The sequence below is a fragment of the Elaeis guineensis genome, chromosome 1 (assembly GCF_000442705.2).
Source record: "Elaeis guineensis isolate ETL-2024a chromosome 1, EG11, whole genome shotgun sequence".
Lineage (NCBI taxonomy): Eukaryota > Viridiplantae > Streptophyta > Magnoliopsida > Arecales > Arecaceae > Elaeis > Elaeis guineensis.
The window spans coordinates 122,035,538-122,053,226 of NC_025993.2; the positions used below are offsets into that span (position 1 = coordinate 122,035,538).

The window sequence follows — 17,689 nt, forward strand, 5'->3', positions numbered from 1 at the left end:
TAATTAGCCAACAAATATAAGGCTCATAAGATAGATCCTAGACATAGGAGACAAACTAATCTAGATCTAATAGATGTCATGGCTAGAGGGATCAGAATCTGAAGAATCAAAGAAAAGGTGAGGAGATGTAGGATCAAGTCTACGAGCACGACCTCGACCACGTCTGTCTCGACCACGAATAGAGGTACCAGCACAAGTAGAGGGGTGAGAGGATCCTGGAGCCTGAGAAGCTACGGACTGTGCAATAAGAGAAAGTCTGATGGTGTCCAAAAGATCTAATGCTCTCGATACAGACTGCATCAGGATATTGAACTGAGTAGAAGCATTCTCACTGGAGCCCTTGATCTCTCTCCTTAAGAAGTCAAAGCCTCTCTCTAAAACTCCTCAAAGTCTAGCTGCCTCTGCAGATAGGTCTGAGACCTCTGTGATATCCTCATGTAGCTGGGGATGGGCTAAAGCTAATACTTACCTCTGCAAGTCTAATACTCTGCCTGTCAATCTCAAAATACATCCCTCAAGCTACTCAATGCGTACCAACTGATCAGTAAGCATCTGAAAAATAGTAGAAATGTGAGGGATCAAAGTCTGGTCTGAGTCATCATGGGATGTCGATCTCTATGCAAAGACTAAAGTGACAAACTGCTAAGATAGAATGGAGGCAACACGCTGGGACATCATCTCAATATGATCATCTGCTAGTCTGAACTCTGAAGGATGTACCCTACTCTCTGACTGTGGAACTGAAGCATGCCTCCTCACAGACTCTGAAGGACTAGCCTCGTGATCAGATATGAACTGAATATCTGGGGATGCTCTGTGATCACAAAGAGGTAAAGATGGTCCCTCCTCCTCTGCTCTATTCTCTGCTCTCTCCTCAACACTCTTTGTCCAACCGCCATCAGTCTTAGAAAAATCCATGCGATGCAGTGGTGGTGGTTGATGGTGTCAGAATGGGATAGTCTAGCAACTGCCTTCCCCTCAAAACTGACTCCGAACCTTCTAAAAACTAAGGTGAGTGCCATACTAAAAGGCAAGTGAGCCTTGGACCTGTTCAGGATTTCCCTCATGGCCTCAAACATCAATGCTGGAAGGTTCAGGGGGGTTTGGGTGATCACATGGTACATAATGCAAATGTCCCTACCAGATAAAAGGTCGTGTCTACCACTCCTAGGGACAAACAGTTTGGTTACCAAGTGATGTAACAGCCTCATCTCAACAGAAAGAATTTTTGCTTCCAATTTATTTAGACTTCCAGTATAGGTTCTCCCTAAGATAACATTAATTCATTCTTCTTTAATAAGAAGCTCCATATTGGTATAGCCTTCACAAAGCAAATGCAGTATCTGTCCCAAATATACTGGATCAAGAAAAATATCAATATCTTTTACTGTAGATTTCACTGTTCCATTACTATAGCTCAAATTTAAGTAAAATTTTCTGACTAGATCGACATAAGTATTTTCTTTTAAAGAGCAGTAAAATTTTCATCCTTGATACTTAATCTTCGATCCAATAGTGAACCCTTCTTTTTCAAAAAATTTGAAATCAATATTTTTTTCGGCTTTCACTTTTCTATCAAAGAGGGGTACCTTGCCTGGGCTGATTGGAGACTGAGTTGAAGCTGAAGCAGGACCTGGAGCAGGGATTGGAGTAGGAGAGGTTCGGCTACTAATCTCTTTCTGCGCACACTCTCTTCCAACCTGCGAACGGATTTTCTCCTCTGCGGTAGCTTCATTTTGGGAGCCATTTGCACCAGAAGGACTTGCATGGAGCTTTGGAGACTAAATGTGAGGCAGAGAGGAAAGGATTTTGGAAGGAAAAAGGCAAGGATTTGAAGAGTTAAATCACCGGTTTGGAGAAGAGGGGATGATTCTAGGGTAAGCTCGAACCGCCCCAAATGAAGAAGGAAGAGGAGAGGAACTTGGTTCCTAAACGGGCGATTTGAAGAGTGAAAATTGGTGGGAGGAGATATTTGAGAGAAATCTTCGATTTGAGGGAGAATAGATGGAGAGCTTTTAGTCCGATGGAAGGAAGAAAATGAAGGACTGAGTCAGCTCAAGAAAAAATTTTTAATAAGAAGAGAGCACCCGAAGGGTTTTGTCAAAATTGCAAGTTTACCCTAGAGTCGACCCTGGGGGTCGACTCATGGCACAAAAAAATTCAAAAGAATGATGGGATAATTTCAAAAAAATTTAAAACTCTGAGAGAAGGATGTTTACCCAAGTATTGATCATGTGAATGATAGTTTTGAGCTTTCGAGCTCTTAAGAAAAATGAGAATTGAGCTCAATAGATTTGGTTCAATGAATTTTTGGCATTAAGAATTTAGAATCAGAGAGATACTTAGGCTGATGGATCAAGGATTCCTAGTTCTCTTCTAATTTTATAAAATCTATCTTCACTTAAGGCCTTGGTAAAGATGTCAGCCAATTGATTTTCAGTACAAACATAATCAAAAATTATATCTTTATTTTGAACATATTCTCTAGTGAAATGATGCCTAATTTCAATATGTTTTAATCTAGAATGCTGAATTAGATTTTTAGTTAGATTTATAGCACTGGTGTTATCACATCTTATGGGAGTTTCATTGAGTTTGATGCCAAAGTCCTCAAGTTGTTGCTTAATCTACAAGATCTGAGCACAACAACTTTCGATTGCAATGTATTCAGCCTCGGCCGTAGATAGTGCTACCGAGTTTTGCTTCTTGCTAAACCAAGAGATTAAGTTAACTCTAAGAAATTGACAAGTTTCACTAGTACTTTTTCTATTTAATCTATATCCAGCAAAATCGGCATCTAAATATCCTATCAAGTCAATTAATGAGTCCTTAGAATACCATAGTTCTAGAGTTTGTGTACTATTTAAGTATCTAAGGATTCTTTTAACTGCATTCAAGTGTGATTCTTTTGAATTTGATTGAAAGCGAGCACAAAGACAAACATTAAACATAATATCTGATCTACTAGCAGTTAAATACAATAGAGAACCAATCATGCCTCTATAAAATTTTAAGTCTATATTTTTACCTCCTTCATCCTTGTCAAGCTTACATGATGGGCTCATGGGTGTACCAATTGCTTTGGAGTTCTCCATTCTAAATTTTTTGAGTAGTTCTCTTGTGTACTTACTTTGGGTGATAAAGATTCTTTTCTTTGTTTGTTTGATTTGGAGTCCGAGAAAGAATGTAAGTTCTCCCATCATGCTCATCTCAAACTCCCTCTGCATGAGCTTAGCAAAATCTTGACAAAGAGTTTCATTAGTAGACCCAAAAATAATGTCATCAATATATATTTGTATAACTAATATATCATTTTGATTTCTTTTAATGAAAAGGATTGTGTCTACATTTTCTCTTGAAAAATTATTATTAAGCAGAAATTTACTTAGCCTTTCATACCAAGCCCTAGGTGCTTGTTTCAAACCATATAATGCTTTGTTTAATTTAAAAATATGATTAGAAAAAGCATGATTTTCAAAATCTGAAGGTTGTTCTACATAAACTTCTTCAACAATATATCCATTTAGAAAGTATTTTTGGCATCTATTTAAAATAACTTAAAATTCATAAAGCAAGCACATGCAAGTAGAAGTCTAATTGCTTCTAATTTAGCAACAGATGCAAAGGTCTCATCAAAATCAATTTCTTCTTCTTGATTATAACATTTTGCAACTAATCTTGCTTTATTTCTTATCACATTTTCATGTTCATCTAATTTATTCCTGTATACCCATTTTGTGCCAATTATTGAATAATTTTTAGGTCTTGAAACTAAAGTCCATACATTATTTCTTTCAAATTGATTAAGTTTTTCTTGCATTGTATTATCCAATTATAATCTTTTTCAGCTTCATCTATGGTTTTAGGTTCAAGATAAGAGATAAAAGTAAAATAATTGAATGTATCTTTAAGTGAAGAGTGAGTTCTTACACCATATGTAGGATCACCAATGATTAGTTTCTTGAGGTGATTATGATCATACCTCCATTCTTTAGGTAGATCATTTGTACCTGCAGATTGTTCTTCACCTTCTTCATCTTATTTATCTTCATGTTCTTCATCATCTTGAATGGTTGAGTCTTTTAGAGTGATCTTCTTTATCCCTTCTATAAGAGGATCTGCATCATCAATACCTTCATTCTTTCTTGAAGGAAGATCGTTAGTTTCATCAAAAACAACATGTATTGACTCCTCTACTACTAAAGTTCTTTTGTTGAAAACTCTAAAAGTTTTACTAGAAGAGGAGTAACCAAGAAAAATCGCTTCATCAGATTTTGCATCAAATTTTTTTAGTCTTTCTTTACCATTGTTCAAAACAAAACATCGACAACCAAAGACATGAAAATATACAATGTTTGATTTTCTTCCTTTCCAAAGCTCATAGGAAGTTTTCTTTAAAATTTATCTGATTAAAGCATGATTTAATATGTAACATGCCGTGTTAATTGCTTCCGTCCAAAAATATTTTGGAAGGTTACTTTCACATAGCATGGTACGGACCATTTCTTCAAGAGTTTTATTTTTTCTTTCTACTACCCCATTTTGTTGGAGTATCCTAGGTGCTGAAAAATTATGATCAATATCTTTTTCATTACAAAACTTTTCAAAATCTTGATTTTCAAATTCGGTTCTATAATCACTTCGAATATTTTGAATTGAAAAATTTTTTTATTTGTAACTTTTCAATAAAATTTTAAGAAAACATGAAAAGTTTCATCCTTATGTGCCAAAAAGAAGATCCATGTAAAATGAGAGAAATCATCAATAATTACAAAATCATATCATTTTTCACCTAGACTAGTAGTTCTAGTGGGTCCAAATAAATTCAAGTGCAATAGTTCTAATGGTCTAGAAGTTGAAACAATATTTTTAGATTTGAATAAGACTCGTGTCTACTTATTTGGCATGCATCACAAATTCTATTCTTTTCAAAATTCAATTTGGGTAAGCCGATAACCAATTCCTTTTTAATAAGTTTTGAAAGTGAATGCATGCTAATATGTGCAAGCCTACGATGCCAAAGCCAACTAGTCTCATTAATCTTGGCATTCAAGGCTACTAGGCATTGCATGTTTATTTTGGAAAGATCATTCAAATCTATCATATAAATATTATCATGTTTATGCCCAACAAATTTAATGCCTTCATTAATAGGACTAGTTACAATACAAACTGGTTTCATATATCAAATATATGTAGTTTCAGATCTAAATAAAAATGCATCACATATACATCAATTTTCAGATCTAAAACTAAATTTATACATATCAAATATATATATAATTAAATCTAAAATAATGATTAAGATATTTTAAAAATATCTTTTCAAAAATTGATTCATATCAAACTAGGACAACCTTACAATATAGGGGGTAAACCCTATATTAGGACAACCTTATATCTGTTTGATGTGAATTTTTTAATCATTCTAATTTTAGAACTAAACTTAAATTAAGCATATTATATATGCTAATTTTTAGATCTAAAAGATTTTATTTAATTATGAAGATTTAAAAATAATTTTGTATCCTTTATCATAAAATTGACTGATGCTTAATAAATTATATTTTAAACCATCAACTAATAAAATATTTTCAATATACTTGGAGGGAGTGATACCAATGTTACCTATACCGATGATCTTTCTTTTGCCATTGTCTCCAAAGGCGACCATCCCTCCATTTTTAGCAACAAGTGTGATGAATTTGGATTCATCACCAGTCATGTGTCTTGAGCACCTGCTATCAAGATACCTCTCCGGTTTGCTCTTTGGGATGCAAGACACATCTGTACACAAGAATCAAGTTTTGACTTTTGGTACCCAAATTTTCTTGGATCCTTTTTGGTTAGTCATAATGGTTCCTTTTGGAACCCATATTTTCTTTACATTGAAATTTTTAGATTTGTTAGAAAAATATGAATAGGATTTGTGTCCTATTCTACCACATTTAAAGCAAGTTATATTTAAAAACTTGTTGTATGATGAGTTTACAAAGATATGTTTCAAAAATTTCTATTTCTTTAAAGGGTTATATCCAAGACCGACTTTATCATAAATGGTCTTTTGATTGTCAAGTATCATGTGAAGTTTACTTGAACTTAAAGTGAACTTTTCAACCATTGGTTTTAACTTGGCAATCTCATTTTTTAAATTCAGATTTTTTTGAGACATGATTGATTTTTCATTTGAAATACTCTCATTTTCTTTTAGTAAAGATTGATTCTTTGATTTTAATTCTTTGTTCTTTACCCTTAGCTTCTTTAGTTCATCAATTAGATCATAAAAAGCTTCATGAAGTTCTTCAAAGATAAAGTCAATAGGAGTTTCAATATTTATCTCATTTTCATGTGTCATAAGGCACAAGTTGGCTTGTTCATTTGACTCTTCTTCTTCGAAGCTTGACTCATCACTTCTGCTCTATGTAGCCATCATGGTCTTTTTCTTGTACCTTTTGAGATCCTTCTTTAGTTGTGGGCACTCAGACTTAAAGTGTCCCGATTTCTTACATTCATAACAAATAAGAGGTTGGTCTTTATCCTTCTCTTTGCTATGTTCCCCTTTGTAGGTGGCCTCTTCCTCATTCCTTGTCTTCTTTTCTTCAAAAATTTTTTAAACCTTCAGGTAATGAGAGCCATTTCTTCATCTTGCTCCTCATTTTCTGTATCATCAATTTTCTCATCAAGTTGAGCAGTTGATTTGAGGGGGATTATCCTCTTCTTTTTGATATCTTCTTCTTGATGTTGTTTCATGCTCAGCTCGTGAGTCTTCAGCGATCCTAGAAGCTCTTCCAAAGGTAGAATGTTCAGATCTTTGGCTTCTTGGATTGCGGTCACTTTGACCTTCCAAGTCCTTGGTAAAGACCTAAGAATCTTCCTCACGAGGTCACTGTGAGAATAAGACTTACCAAAATTTTTTAAACCATTAATAATATCAGTAAAATGAGTAAATATTTCATTTATTGACTCATCATGCTCCATTTTAAAAAGTTCATATTTATGCACAAGCATGTTGATTTTTGATTCCTTCACTTAGTTAGTTCCTTTATGAGTTACTTCTAATCTATCTCAGATTTTCTTAGCAGACATGCATGTTGAAATACAATTGAATTCATTAGCATCTAGAGTACAATACAAAATATTCATGGCTTTTGCATTTAGTTGAGCCATTTTCTTATCAACCTCATCCCATTCTCTTTCGAATTTGGTTGATTCCACACCATCAATTATTTTAGTGGGTATATGTGATCCATTTACTATGATATTCCACATATCATAGTCAAGTGCTTGAATAAAGATTTTCATCCAAGCTTTTCAATAGGTATAGTTTGACCCATTGAAAAGTGGAGGTCGGTTAGTGGACTGCCCCTCGGCTAGTGAAGCACCAACTTGAGTTACCATAGATCTTTAGCTCTTTGATGGTTAAATCAAAGTAGAGCTAGAGCATCGAGCTCCGATACCACTTGTTGTCCAGCTATGCAACCCAAGAGGGGGGTGAATTAGATTTTTAAAAATTTAAATTTAACTTACAACTATGAAGAATATTTGACAATAAGCAAGATAAGTATAGAGAGCATAATTTATGCAAGGTGTAGAAGTTGGATGCAAGAATGCAAGAGGATAAAGAAATTTAAAAGGAGAGCAAGTAAGCACAACACAAACAAGAAGATTTATAGTGGTTCGGTGCCAACCTTGCACCTACATCCACTCTCCAAGATCCTACTTGGGAATTCAAATTCACTAAACTGTATTCAATCCGAATACAACGTCGGAACCTCTGACTCTAGCTATTCCAAGCTAGAACACTTGTTTCTCGAGTACAAGCCAACCCAATACAACGTCGGAACCTCCGATTCTAGCTATTCCAAGCTAGAACACTTATTTTTCGGGTACAAACCAACCCAATACAATCCGATTCAAGGTTTGGATCAACTTTTTCACGTTTTGGAACCCTTCCAAAACAAAAATAATAACTCAAGAGGAGTATGACAGTTAATTACATAAAAATACAGATGTAGCTTCTTTAATGAGCAAATAAAGCTTTAAATACACTTTATACAATAAGAACGAAGCTCTTCTGATTTTTCTCAAGGTGGTTGAAGACTTGAATGAGCTCTTGAGGGGTTGGTGAACTTGAAATGAAAGCTTCTTTAACTTCAAGAGGGCTCTTGCTTAGGGTTGAAATGAATGCTTGAAGAACCTTTTCAAAATCTTTCTCTCATTCTTGATTTTCTCCTTTAAGTATCTTTTATAACTTTTAAATGATGGTGGAGAGTAATCTAGATTGAAATAGAACCATTAGAGCACATTAAATGAGCATTAAATGCAGCCAGAACGAGCAAAAAACTAGCCGTTGTGGAGTTTTTCTGTCGCAGGGGTCGACTCATAGGGTCGACTCATGCACAGGGATCGACTTATGGGGTCGACTTCTGTGGTACAGAACAAAAAATGACTTCTGTAAATTTGGCTTATACTGAGCAGAGGTCGACTCATAGGATCGACTCATGCACAGAGGTCGACTCATAGGGTCGACCTCTGTGGCACAGAACAGAAAATGACTGTTCTGTAAGTTTGGCTTACACTGCTGCCGAGGTCGACTCATGCATAGAGGTCGACTCATGGGGTTGACTCATAGGGTGTGTCAGCCAAAAATTCAGCATGCCGTTCAGCCCCTTTTGCCATGAGTCGACTCATGGGGTCGACTCAAATATATAAACATGATTTTCTTTCAAAATACACATCCAAAAATATTAAAATTACCTCCAATAGATTACAAATCTTCTGCTCTTGCTCTTGAGGCTTTTGAATCAGAACTTGATAAAATTACGATTTTGCTCCTGAAATACAATAAATCTTTTTTCAAGCCAAAATCGTTAGTAACCCCCTCAAATGCTTTGTAATCATCAAAATCAATTCAAGGAGCAACAAAAGCCTTTCTTACAAAGGAGACTAGTAGACATAAAATTCTTTTTTAAATCCAGCATATGCAGAATATTCATTAAGGTAATTTTTTTTTTGGATGTAAAATTTGGTTCCATCATTCCTTATCCAAGCACCTTGGTTGAATTGTGGTTGCCCATATGCACTTCTCTCTTTATAACTCTTGGATTATTCTAAGTTATTACAAATATGAATGGTAGAGCTAGAATCAAGCCACCAGTTAGAGGACTTGGCTATAGTCACCATATGTAGTTCAATCCCCATATCAATATGTAGTACTTTCATTCCTTTAGTAACCATCACAATGAGATTCTTGATCTCTTTCTTTATCATGTTTGTCTTACTGGCAGAACTAGATTCTTCCTTAAAAGCTTTCACTTTCTTAAGAAGTTTACAGTCTTTGATGTAATGGCCTTTCTTGTTACAATGATAACACTTTCGATTTCTTTTCTTATCTTACTTTTTTTTGAAATCAAAATTTTTTCTCTTTTGATCTTTCTGATTTTTCTTAAGCTTACTTTCAGAAATATAATTTACTTTAAAATTATTAAGATATGCAGTATCACATTTTTGAGTTTCCTCCTTAATTCTAAGATGCCTTTATATTTTTTCTATAGTAAAGTCTTTTGTTATATATAAAAATTTCTTCCTATAATCGTTTTAAGTAGAAAGCAATTTCAAAATTATTGCTTCAACATAAAGTAATTTAGAAACAACTACTTTCAGATCACGAAGCCTGTTAACCAATACTTGCAATTCATGTACTTGATCCATGATGGGTATGTTGTTAGTCGTCTTAAATTTCAAATACTTCATGATTAAAAACTTATCAGTACCTTGCCTCTCGTTATTGTATTTCTCCTTCAGCATGTTCTAGATTTTTAGTAGAGACTTGATGGATATGTGAAGATCATAGAGGCAATCTGATGGGATATTTAAGATTTGCCCTCGACAAACAAACATGTCTTTTTCGTGCTTCTTATCTGCTCAGCTATTTTTGCCTTTACTTCTAGAGTTGTATCTTTTTTGGGATTATTAATTGGCTTAAATGATCCAGAATATGTAATGTTCAGTGTAGTGAGAAGGAACATCATATCTTTCCAGCGATTGAAATTTGTTCTATTAAAGTGATCCAATTTCACAATGTCTTGATTCACAACTTTGAAAGTTGCATTAGCCATAGCAAATAACACTCTAAATTATTGAGAAAAATGGATGTACAGAGAATAATTTTGAAAAAAATCCTAAGGCACCTATACATATAATTGCTATTTTTAGAGTAGTATTTGCGCCCACTTGAAAGAGTTTGCTAACAAATTTAAGGCAAATACTCTCTTAGGATACAAAAAAGTCTTATGGATTCTGTAGATAGCAATTTTGAAGAATTCGCTAGACCTCTCTATGAAATTGTTTAGAAGCTAAGAAAAAATAAAGGTTTTAAGATGGAAGGAAAAAGATTGATTGATTACTGTTTTTGATTATAAAGCTCTGAATTTATAGAGTCAGAATAAATATAAAGGCACCTTTTTGAATAGGTGATTTTTTTTTTAATATGTGAGTTTTAATCCGAAAACACATGACCTTTTAATCGTAAAAACGTGATTCTTCAGTTTAAACTAAACTCTAATACCATAGGTTGTTTTATAATAATGAAATAATTATAAATATATAATTTTTAGTTTAAACTGAAGTCTTATATCAAAGGTTGTCTTACTACAATGAAACACCTCTTCGAAAGAAGTCTATTCAGTAAAGATATCTTTTCAAAAAGTCTCTTCGAAAAATAATTGTAAATATTTATTGGTTCCCTCCTATCTCTGCTTTTATTTATTTATTTATTTATTTCTGAGAGGAGACCATACGACATCTTTGGTCTTTCCTCTTCTTTCTTCCTTTCTTTAATTAAATATCACAATCTATCTAATAGTTTTTTAATACTACCTCGCTTTGATGGCGTAAACTCTTACCCTTGTTTGGTATGAAAGATGGATTGGAGAAAGAATGGACAGAAAAAGATTGGATGAAGAAGAGGATGGATGGATCTTCGTTCATTCTTATATACATTTGGTAAAATATGAAAAGATGGATGGAAATAATTTTTTTTTTGGTATTGAAAGAATAAAAAAAAAGATGGATGATACTTGTATAATAATTTTAGTAAATTATCTTATTAATCTTATGATTGATTTTGATGATTACTAAATTTTGAGTAATTATGAGTCTAATCATATATTTCAAGAATGAATGTAAGATTTTTTAAATGTTTAAATTAAAGAATTCATCCATGAAAAAGATCCTCTTAAAAAAAGCTAAGTCAATGAATTCAAGACTGAATTTTCAAGTTTCAGATTTAGTGGAGTCGATCTTAAAAGGCTGGGAGCCGACCCCTACACTGAAACGAATTGAAAATAGAAAGATTTTAAGTTTCAGATAGTTCAAGAGTCGATCTCAAGAAAGAGGAGCCGACTCTGGCACACTTGGAGAAAACTGGTATGATCTTAAGTCGATTTATGAACAATAGGATGGACTCTTTCAGAGAAGATAGAGAACTACATTTTAGATCTCCAGATCAAGTCGATCCTAGGATAGGTCGAGTCGACTTATAAAGACAATGAGCTGACTCTCTCATAAAAGATAGAATACTGAATTTTCAGATCTTGAGATTGAGTTGACTCATGAAGTGGTCGAGTCGACTCTTGGACAGCTTGAGTAGATCCCTGAAGAATTGGATCGACCCCTAGTATGGGAATAGTAATAACGGCTAGTTTTTTATATTTTTGTAATGACTAGTTTTTAACTTCAATGACTATTCCGAAGCTTCCAATGGTCAAGACTCACTCTCCAGTAACTTTCAAGCATACCAAAGATTGGAGAATCAATTGGAAAGTAAAGTGGATTAAAAAAAAAATACGTCAGTTTGAGTGAGTGTCATTGAATATCATTGGAAAAAAGAAAAGAGAGAAATTTATGCACTAAATTCAGAGAGCTTTCAAGAGTGATCATCTCCAACATCTTCTATATTATCTCATGTATCACTTGAAGAGAAGTCAAGCTTCAAAAAAGCAAATTTTTAGCAACTTCTCCGTGCCCAAAAGAGTTCATTTTTTCAGTTTTATTTTCTATTCTGAAATTCTATCTTGTATCCTATTTTCTTTATGAATTTTTTTAGGAGAAAAAAACTTAAAGTGTAGACCCGTCCAAGCTAGAATTGGATATTATAGGTTTTAGTTGGTAAACCTATAAAACTAACTGAGTTGATTGCGAATTCGAAAAATAATCGATGTATAAATTTTGGTTGGTGATCCTGAAAAATCAACTAGATTTATTGTGAGTTCGGCAAAACAAATATACTGTAATCAGACTGATTATAGTAAAATTTTCAAGAAGAGCTTGTACAGTGGACGTAGGTGCAGGATTGCACCGAACCACTATAAAATTGTGTTGTTTGTATTGTGGCTTGCCTTCTTGAGTTGCTTACTTGCTTTGCATTACTTTTAATTCTTGCATTGCTTTTTTTGTATCTTCTGCTATTGCATATACCACACAATCACTCAAGATAGCTTAATTTGAGGTATTTAATTGTTTAGACTTTAATTTAGTTAAAATTTTTAAAGAACTCAATTCATCCCACCTTTCTTGATTGCTACCTCAATACTTATTTATATTAAAAAACTAATATATAAATCTATAATTTTTATAATTTATAATTATAAAAAAATTATATAATTTTTTAATTTTTATTTATTTTAATCAAATAAATAATTTTATAAATGACTAACTAAAAAATGGTGAATGTAAATAAAAAATAGATGATAATTCTAAATATTTGCCTATAATTATAGAGATTATGCTTTAAAATTAAATTTATTATTAAAAATTAATAGTATAGTATAAATAGTATTGGTAAAATAAAAAATATACAAATAAAATGAATGAAAAAGTAAATAAGTATTAAAGTTTTGTCAAAAAAATTAATTAGGGATAATTTTGTCAATATATATAGAAATCCATCCCTTATATCTTCCACTCATTTTTCATTGTATATTTTCAATTTGGGAGAATGTAAATTGGTAAACCAGGATGGATGGATAATTCTTTTTTTTTATCTATCCTTTCTGAATTTTTGTTGAACCAAACCATAGATAGAAACCATCCATTTTTCTAGCCCCATTCATTCTTCCTTTCATAACTCTAACTAAACATAGGGTTAGCCCAAACATGTTCACTACTCATGTCTTAATAGTGTGCCCTCATTCTTGAAGCTGCTTCCATTGCGGCCCTCTTAAAATTTGGAATTTTGATATGTTCATTAATAAATGCTAGAATTATATTATTCTATTCCAATTCCTCTTTTTTTTTTTTTTTTGATGTGGGGGTGTGGGAGAGATCTTGTTCAGGTGATAGTGCTTCTTATGCAGTGGTAAGATATGTTTTTTATCCATCCACAACTGGAAAATCATGATTTGAGAAGTTATGCAACATGATTTTAGAGGCTATGCAAAAGATGGGGGAAAATTATTGTTAGTTGTCCTCCTTAACATTTGGTTAAGACCACTCATTGCTAAACTTCTTTGATCCAGCTAACTAGTTGTTAGATTATAAAACTCAATTTGTTAGCTTTTGCTGGCTGGTCCTAGCTTAGCCTGTTGGCATCCTTGCATGATTCTATTTTGGAGGGCTTTCAGCGTTGGGACCTCTTGGTGGCATTAGCATTTTTATTTTTTAAGAAAAAAACTACCTTTTTAAATGTGGACAAATAACTCTCCAAGAGAGTTAGCTAATATGGTATTAGCTTGGTTGGTTTGGCATCAAAAAATGCTTCAGGTTCTTACCAAAAAAAAAAAAAGCTTCAGGTCCCAACTTTGTGTGTGTGATCCGCGTATATACATAACGAATAAAGCAAAAGGTCGATGCACGTCGACTCCACCGTGTATCGTAACATGGGATGGGTGAGAACCCTGATTCCGACGCTGTTAGCTCGTGCCCTTTTATGATTTTTTTTTTTTTTGGTTGGGTAGACAATGGGTGGGATCTCTTTAATGTTTTTTTTTCTTTTTTTTCTTTAAGCTACTATTCACGTTTCTTTTCTAAAAACAGAGAATTCAAATGTTTTTTTGGTTTAATAAAACAAAAAAAATGAGGGACCAACTTTTATGCACCTAAAATATTCAATATAGAGAACTAGAGATAAATCTCTAGCTCTATTTTCAACTTAAAAGCAGAATTTTATGTAAAAATAGCTATCCATTTCAAATATAAATTAAAAGTAACTATCTATTTTTGACTGAAATTATCCTTATACTCTTATATCCTTATATCCTTTAAAATACTGCAGTATTACATTATCATAGTGCAGCATTCCTTTATAATAAGGCAGTATTACATTATATTAGTATAGTATTCCTTTACAATAATGCAATATTATTTTATTATATTATATTAGTGTAGTATTCCTTTACAATAAGACAGTATTACATTATATTAGTGTCGTATTCCTTTATAATAATGCAGTATTATTTTATTGTATTATATTAATATAGTATTTTTTTATAATAAAATAGTATTACATTATCATAGTGTAGTATTATTTTATAATAATACAGTATTGCTTTATAATAGTGCAGTATAACTTTATAATACTATAGTATTACTTTATAATAATATAGGACTGTTTTATAATAATACAGTATTATTTTATAATAATATAGTATTGTTTTATAATAGTGTAGAATTGTTTTATAACTGCAAGGACAATTGGATTATTTCATTCTATTTGGGTAGCTGCTTTTAAGTTATACTTCAAATAAAAAAAAAAATTCTTTAAATTTAAATAGATAATTATTTTTAAATTTAAACTCAATTAAATATTTTTAATTAATTTATTCCGCCTAATTTGCTCAGAATGTGATTTTTTTTTTTTCATGAAACAACTTTTAAGCTGCCAAAATGCAACTCTAGTTGGTTTTATTATTCATTCACCAGAGATGTTGATTAGAAAATAAAACCAAACTATACAGGGCTATATTATATTTAAGATAAATTATAAAAATCCTCCAAAGGTTGGCATTTATTATAATTTTACTCATTAGTTTCCAAAACTTATACTCTTGAAATGCAACGGTGTTACTCAAGTCGTTTCAGAAATGTGAAATGGTCAAATTACCATTCTTTCCCACTTCTTCTGTGAATCAAATTAATTTTCTCCCCAATCTCTCTCTCTCTCTCGGATGATGGAGGTTCTGATACCAAGCCTTTCAGAGGAGATCGCTCGGAAGTGCCTCCTCTGCATCTCGCACGATGCCTTCAGCACGGTCCGCTCCGTCTGCAAACTCTGAAAGTAGGAGGTGGAGTCGTCCCCCTTTCACCACCTCCGCAAATCCGCCGACTTCGCCCGCCCACTCATCGTCGTCGCCCAGACGAGCCCATCCGCCACCAAGAACCATGCCACCCTCGCCCCGCCGTGCCGCCTTGCCCTCTTCGACGCCTCTACTACCGCCTTGGGCCTTGCTCCCGTCCATCCCGGGGCTCCACCACGGCCTCCCTCTGTTGTACCAGCTAGCCCAGACGATCCGCTCTCCCCTCTGTTCTGCCAGCTAGCCGCCATCGGAATCGAGCTTGTGGTCATCGATAGGTGGAGCCCACGCACCTGGGCCGCCTCCAACGAGGTGTTCGTCTACGACTTTGTGTGGGTGACGTGGCACTGCATGTGGGCCCCCGCAGTCCTTGGCCTACACGACATCGGATGCGGATCGGGTGATGTTCGTGGCGAGCGGGCACGGCGAGGGAGTGCGACAAGTGCAAGGGCATCTTCTTTTGTGGCACCTTCCATGTCATCGGCTGGTACACCACAGAGGCCAAGGCCGCTTCTCCCCCTCCACAGAGGCCTTCGACGTCACGGCATGGAAGTGGAGCCGAACGCCGTGTGTCCCAACTGTCCATCGAAGCAAGAGAATAATGGAGATAGGAAAGATCGGAGGGGAGAAGAATTTTTTATTCTTCATTTTACTTATCCTAAAAAGTCATTTTGGTTATTTCAGAAAAAATTTATTATGCGACACTTGAGTCCTGTTTTGAGTTAGTGGGCTGTCCAACGGTCTGAGTTAAACTAGATTAAAATAAATGTAAAGGGTGTTAGTGCAGATTTTTAAAACTATTAATTTTAAATGTACTATCAACCTAACCTCCAGGGGTTTTTTATAATTTAATCTTATACTAAAGTCATTCTTGAACCATAGTTCCTTTTACCATCAAGATCTGTCATTTACTATGCTGCAAACAATTCTCCAAAAGAGGTCGTGATCCTCTGCGGTGTATATTTTGCACCACAAAGAGCAGTACTTCTCTTAATGGCTAACACATCATCGTATCACAGAGATAGATAGCTATTTGCCATCATACCACCACTCTTCATCTCCATGGGATGATATGGCGGCTACCGGGAGTTGTACAACCCTCTACGGTGCACACACAATATAAAAAATCCGAAGTCATCCAAAAGCCAATTCTGAGTACCATAGGTTTAGAGACATTGTCTATAAGATGGCTGTACTCGATAGAACAAATGAATAAACAATATAAACCATGACTTCTCGTGAAATGGGATGCATCGTTTGGGGTCATTTCTGTTAATACACATAAGATGATACTCCAGAAAGTTCTCAGATGGTTATTAATGCATCCCAAGGGCAGCCTTTGAATTATCCACCTGGATCTTGGAAAGAAAATGTACTACTCAAATTGCTACATGATAATTATGTGGATGGACTAATAAAGCAGCTCTTCTATGATGCAAGGGGGAAGCAAGCATTTCATCATCACAGAAAAAAGAAAGAAAGAAAGAAAAAGGTCATATGTACATCATCTTTTCTTCTTTGTTTTTTTTTAGTAGAATAGAATTGTCTATCCATCATAGCACAGCGCGCGATCAAAATAAACTCTCCTCAAGAAATCTGACTTTTGCCTCATGGTTCTTGAAAACAATAAAAGCATGTCAAGATCCCTGAAGAGAAAGTCTGGCCTCAAAGTGCATCTACCAGCCAAGTATGAACCCCATTATTATTTTGAATGTAAGCATCTGAGGCTCTTAGCACTTTTAAGATCAAAGTCCATGCAGGGAGTTGTGTATACTGGTAGGCATGAGCATTGGGATGCCAAAGATCCCAAAGAATACGCCCAAAAGGTAAGACTTGGTGAATAGCAACAATCTTAGAAGCATGATGGCATAGATGTTTACTGGTTTTGAAGTTCCAATTCAGCCAACCTAGTTGGCTCCATGGTGACAGAGTTGCCCATATCCTTTGTCTTGTGCAGTAGGAAAGTACCTGACAGAATAGTAACAAAACCACACAGCTCCGTTGCAATCTGTGTTGCATTCTGCGAGTCCCAGTCCTGGATTCAAGCAAAAATAGTTAGATATGAACCTTGAATAGGTGGTTTGTTAATTTTACAAGGCATCAATCAGTAAGAATTTGATCTTGCTACCATTTTTACCAACATGACCAACTCAACTTGGAATATTTAGGATATATCTCAGATTACAGATATAAAGGGATAACTAAAGATATCACAACCAAAGTTGTTGTTACAGGACCAATACAGGAAAAAATATGAAAGCAAGAAATGGCAAGTGATAATTGAGAAAGGACTCTAATGCAAGAATTGGGAAATGTGATCAAGTAAACAAAATATCTTATTACCATGTAAAAGATAAATGAAAACCATAGCAAAATGACTTAGAAATTGATTTTTAAAT

At 34.2% G+C, this 17,689-nt stretch overlaps 1 protein-coding gene across 2 annotated transcripts in view; it reads right to left on the reverse strand.

Moving 5' to 3' along the window:
* Nucleotides 1–16,629: 16,629 nt before the first annotated feature.
* The window catches only part of LOC105038865 (probable magnesium transporter NIPA2), a 28,449-nt gene continuing 27,389 nt past the window's right edge, over nt 16,630–17,689 (reverse strand). For both annotated transcript variants that reach the window (XM_073250840.1, XM_073250841.1), the window contains exon 9: nt 16,630–17,325. In XM_073250840.1, the coding sequence (XP_073106941.1) occupies nt 17,167–17,325 (159 nt within the window). In that variant the 3' untranslated portion in view covers nt 16,630–17,166. The remainder of the gene's footprint in view (nt 17,326–17,689) is intronic.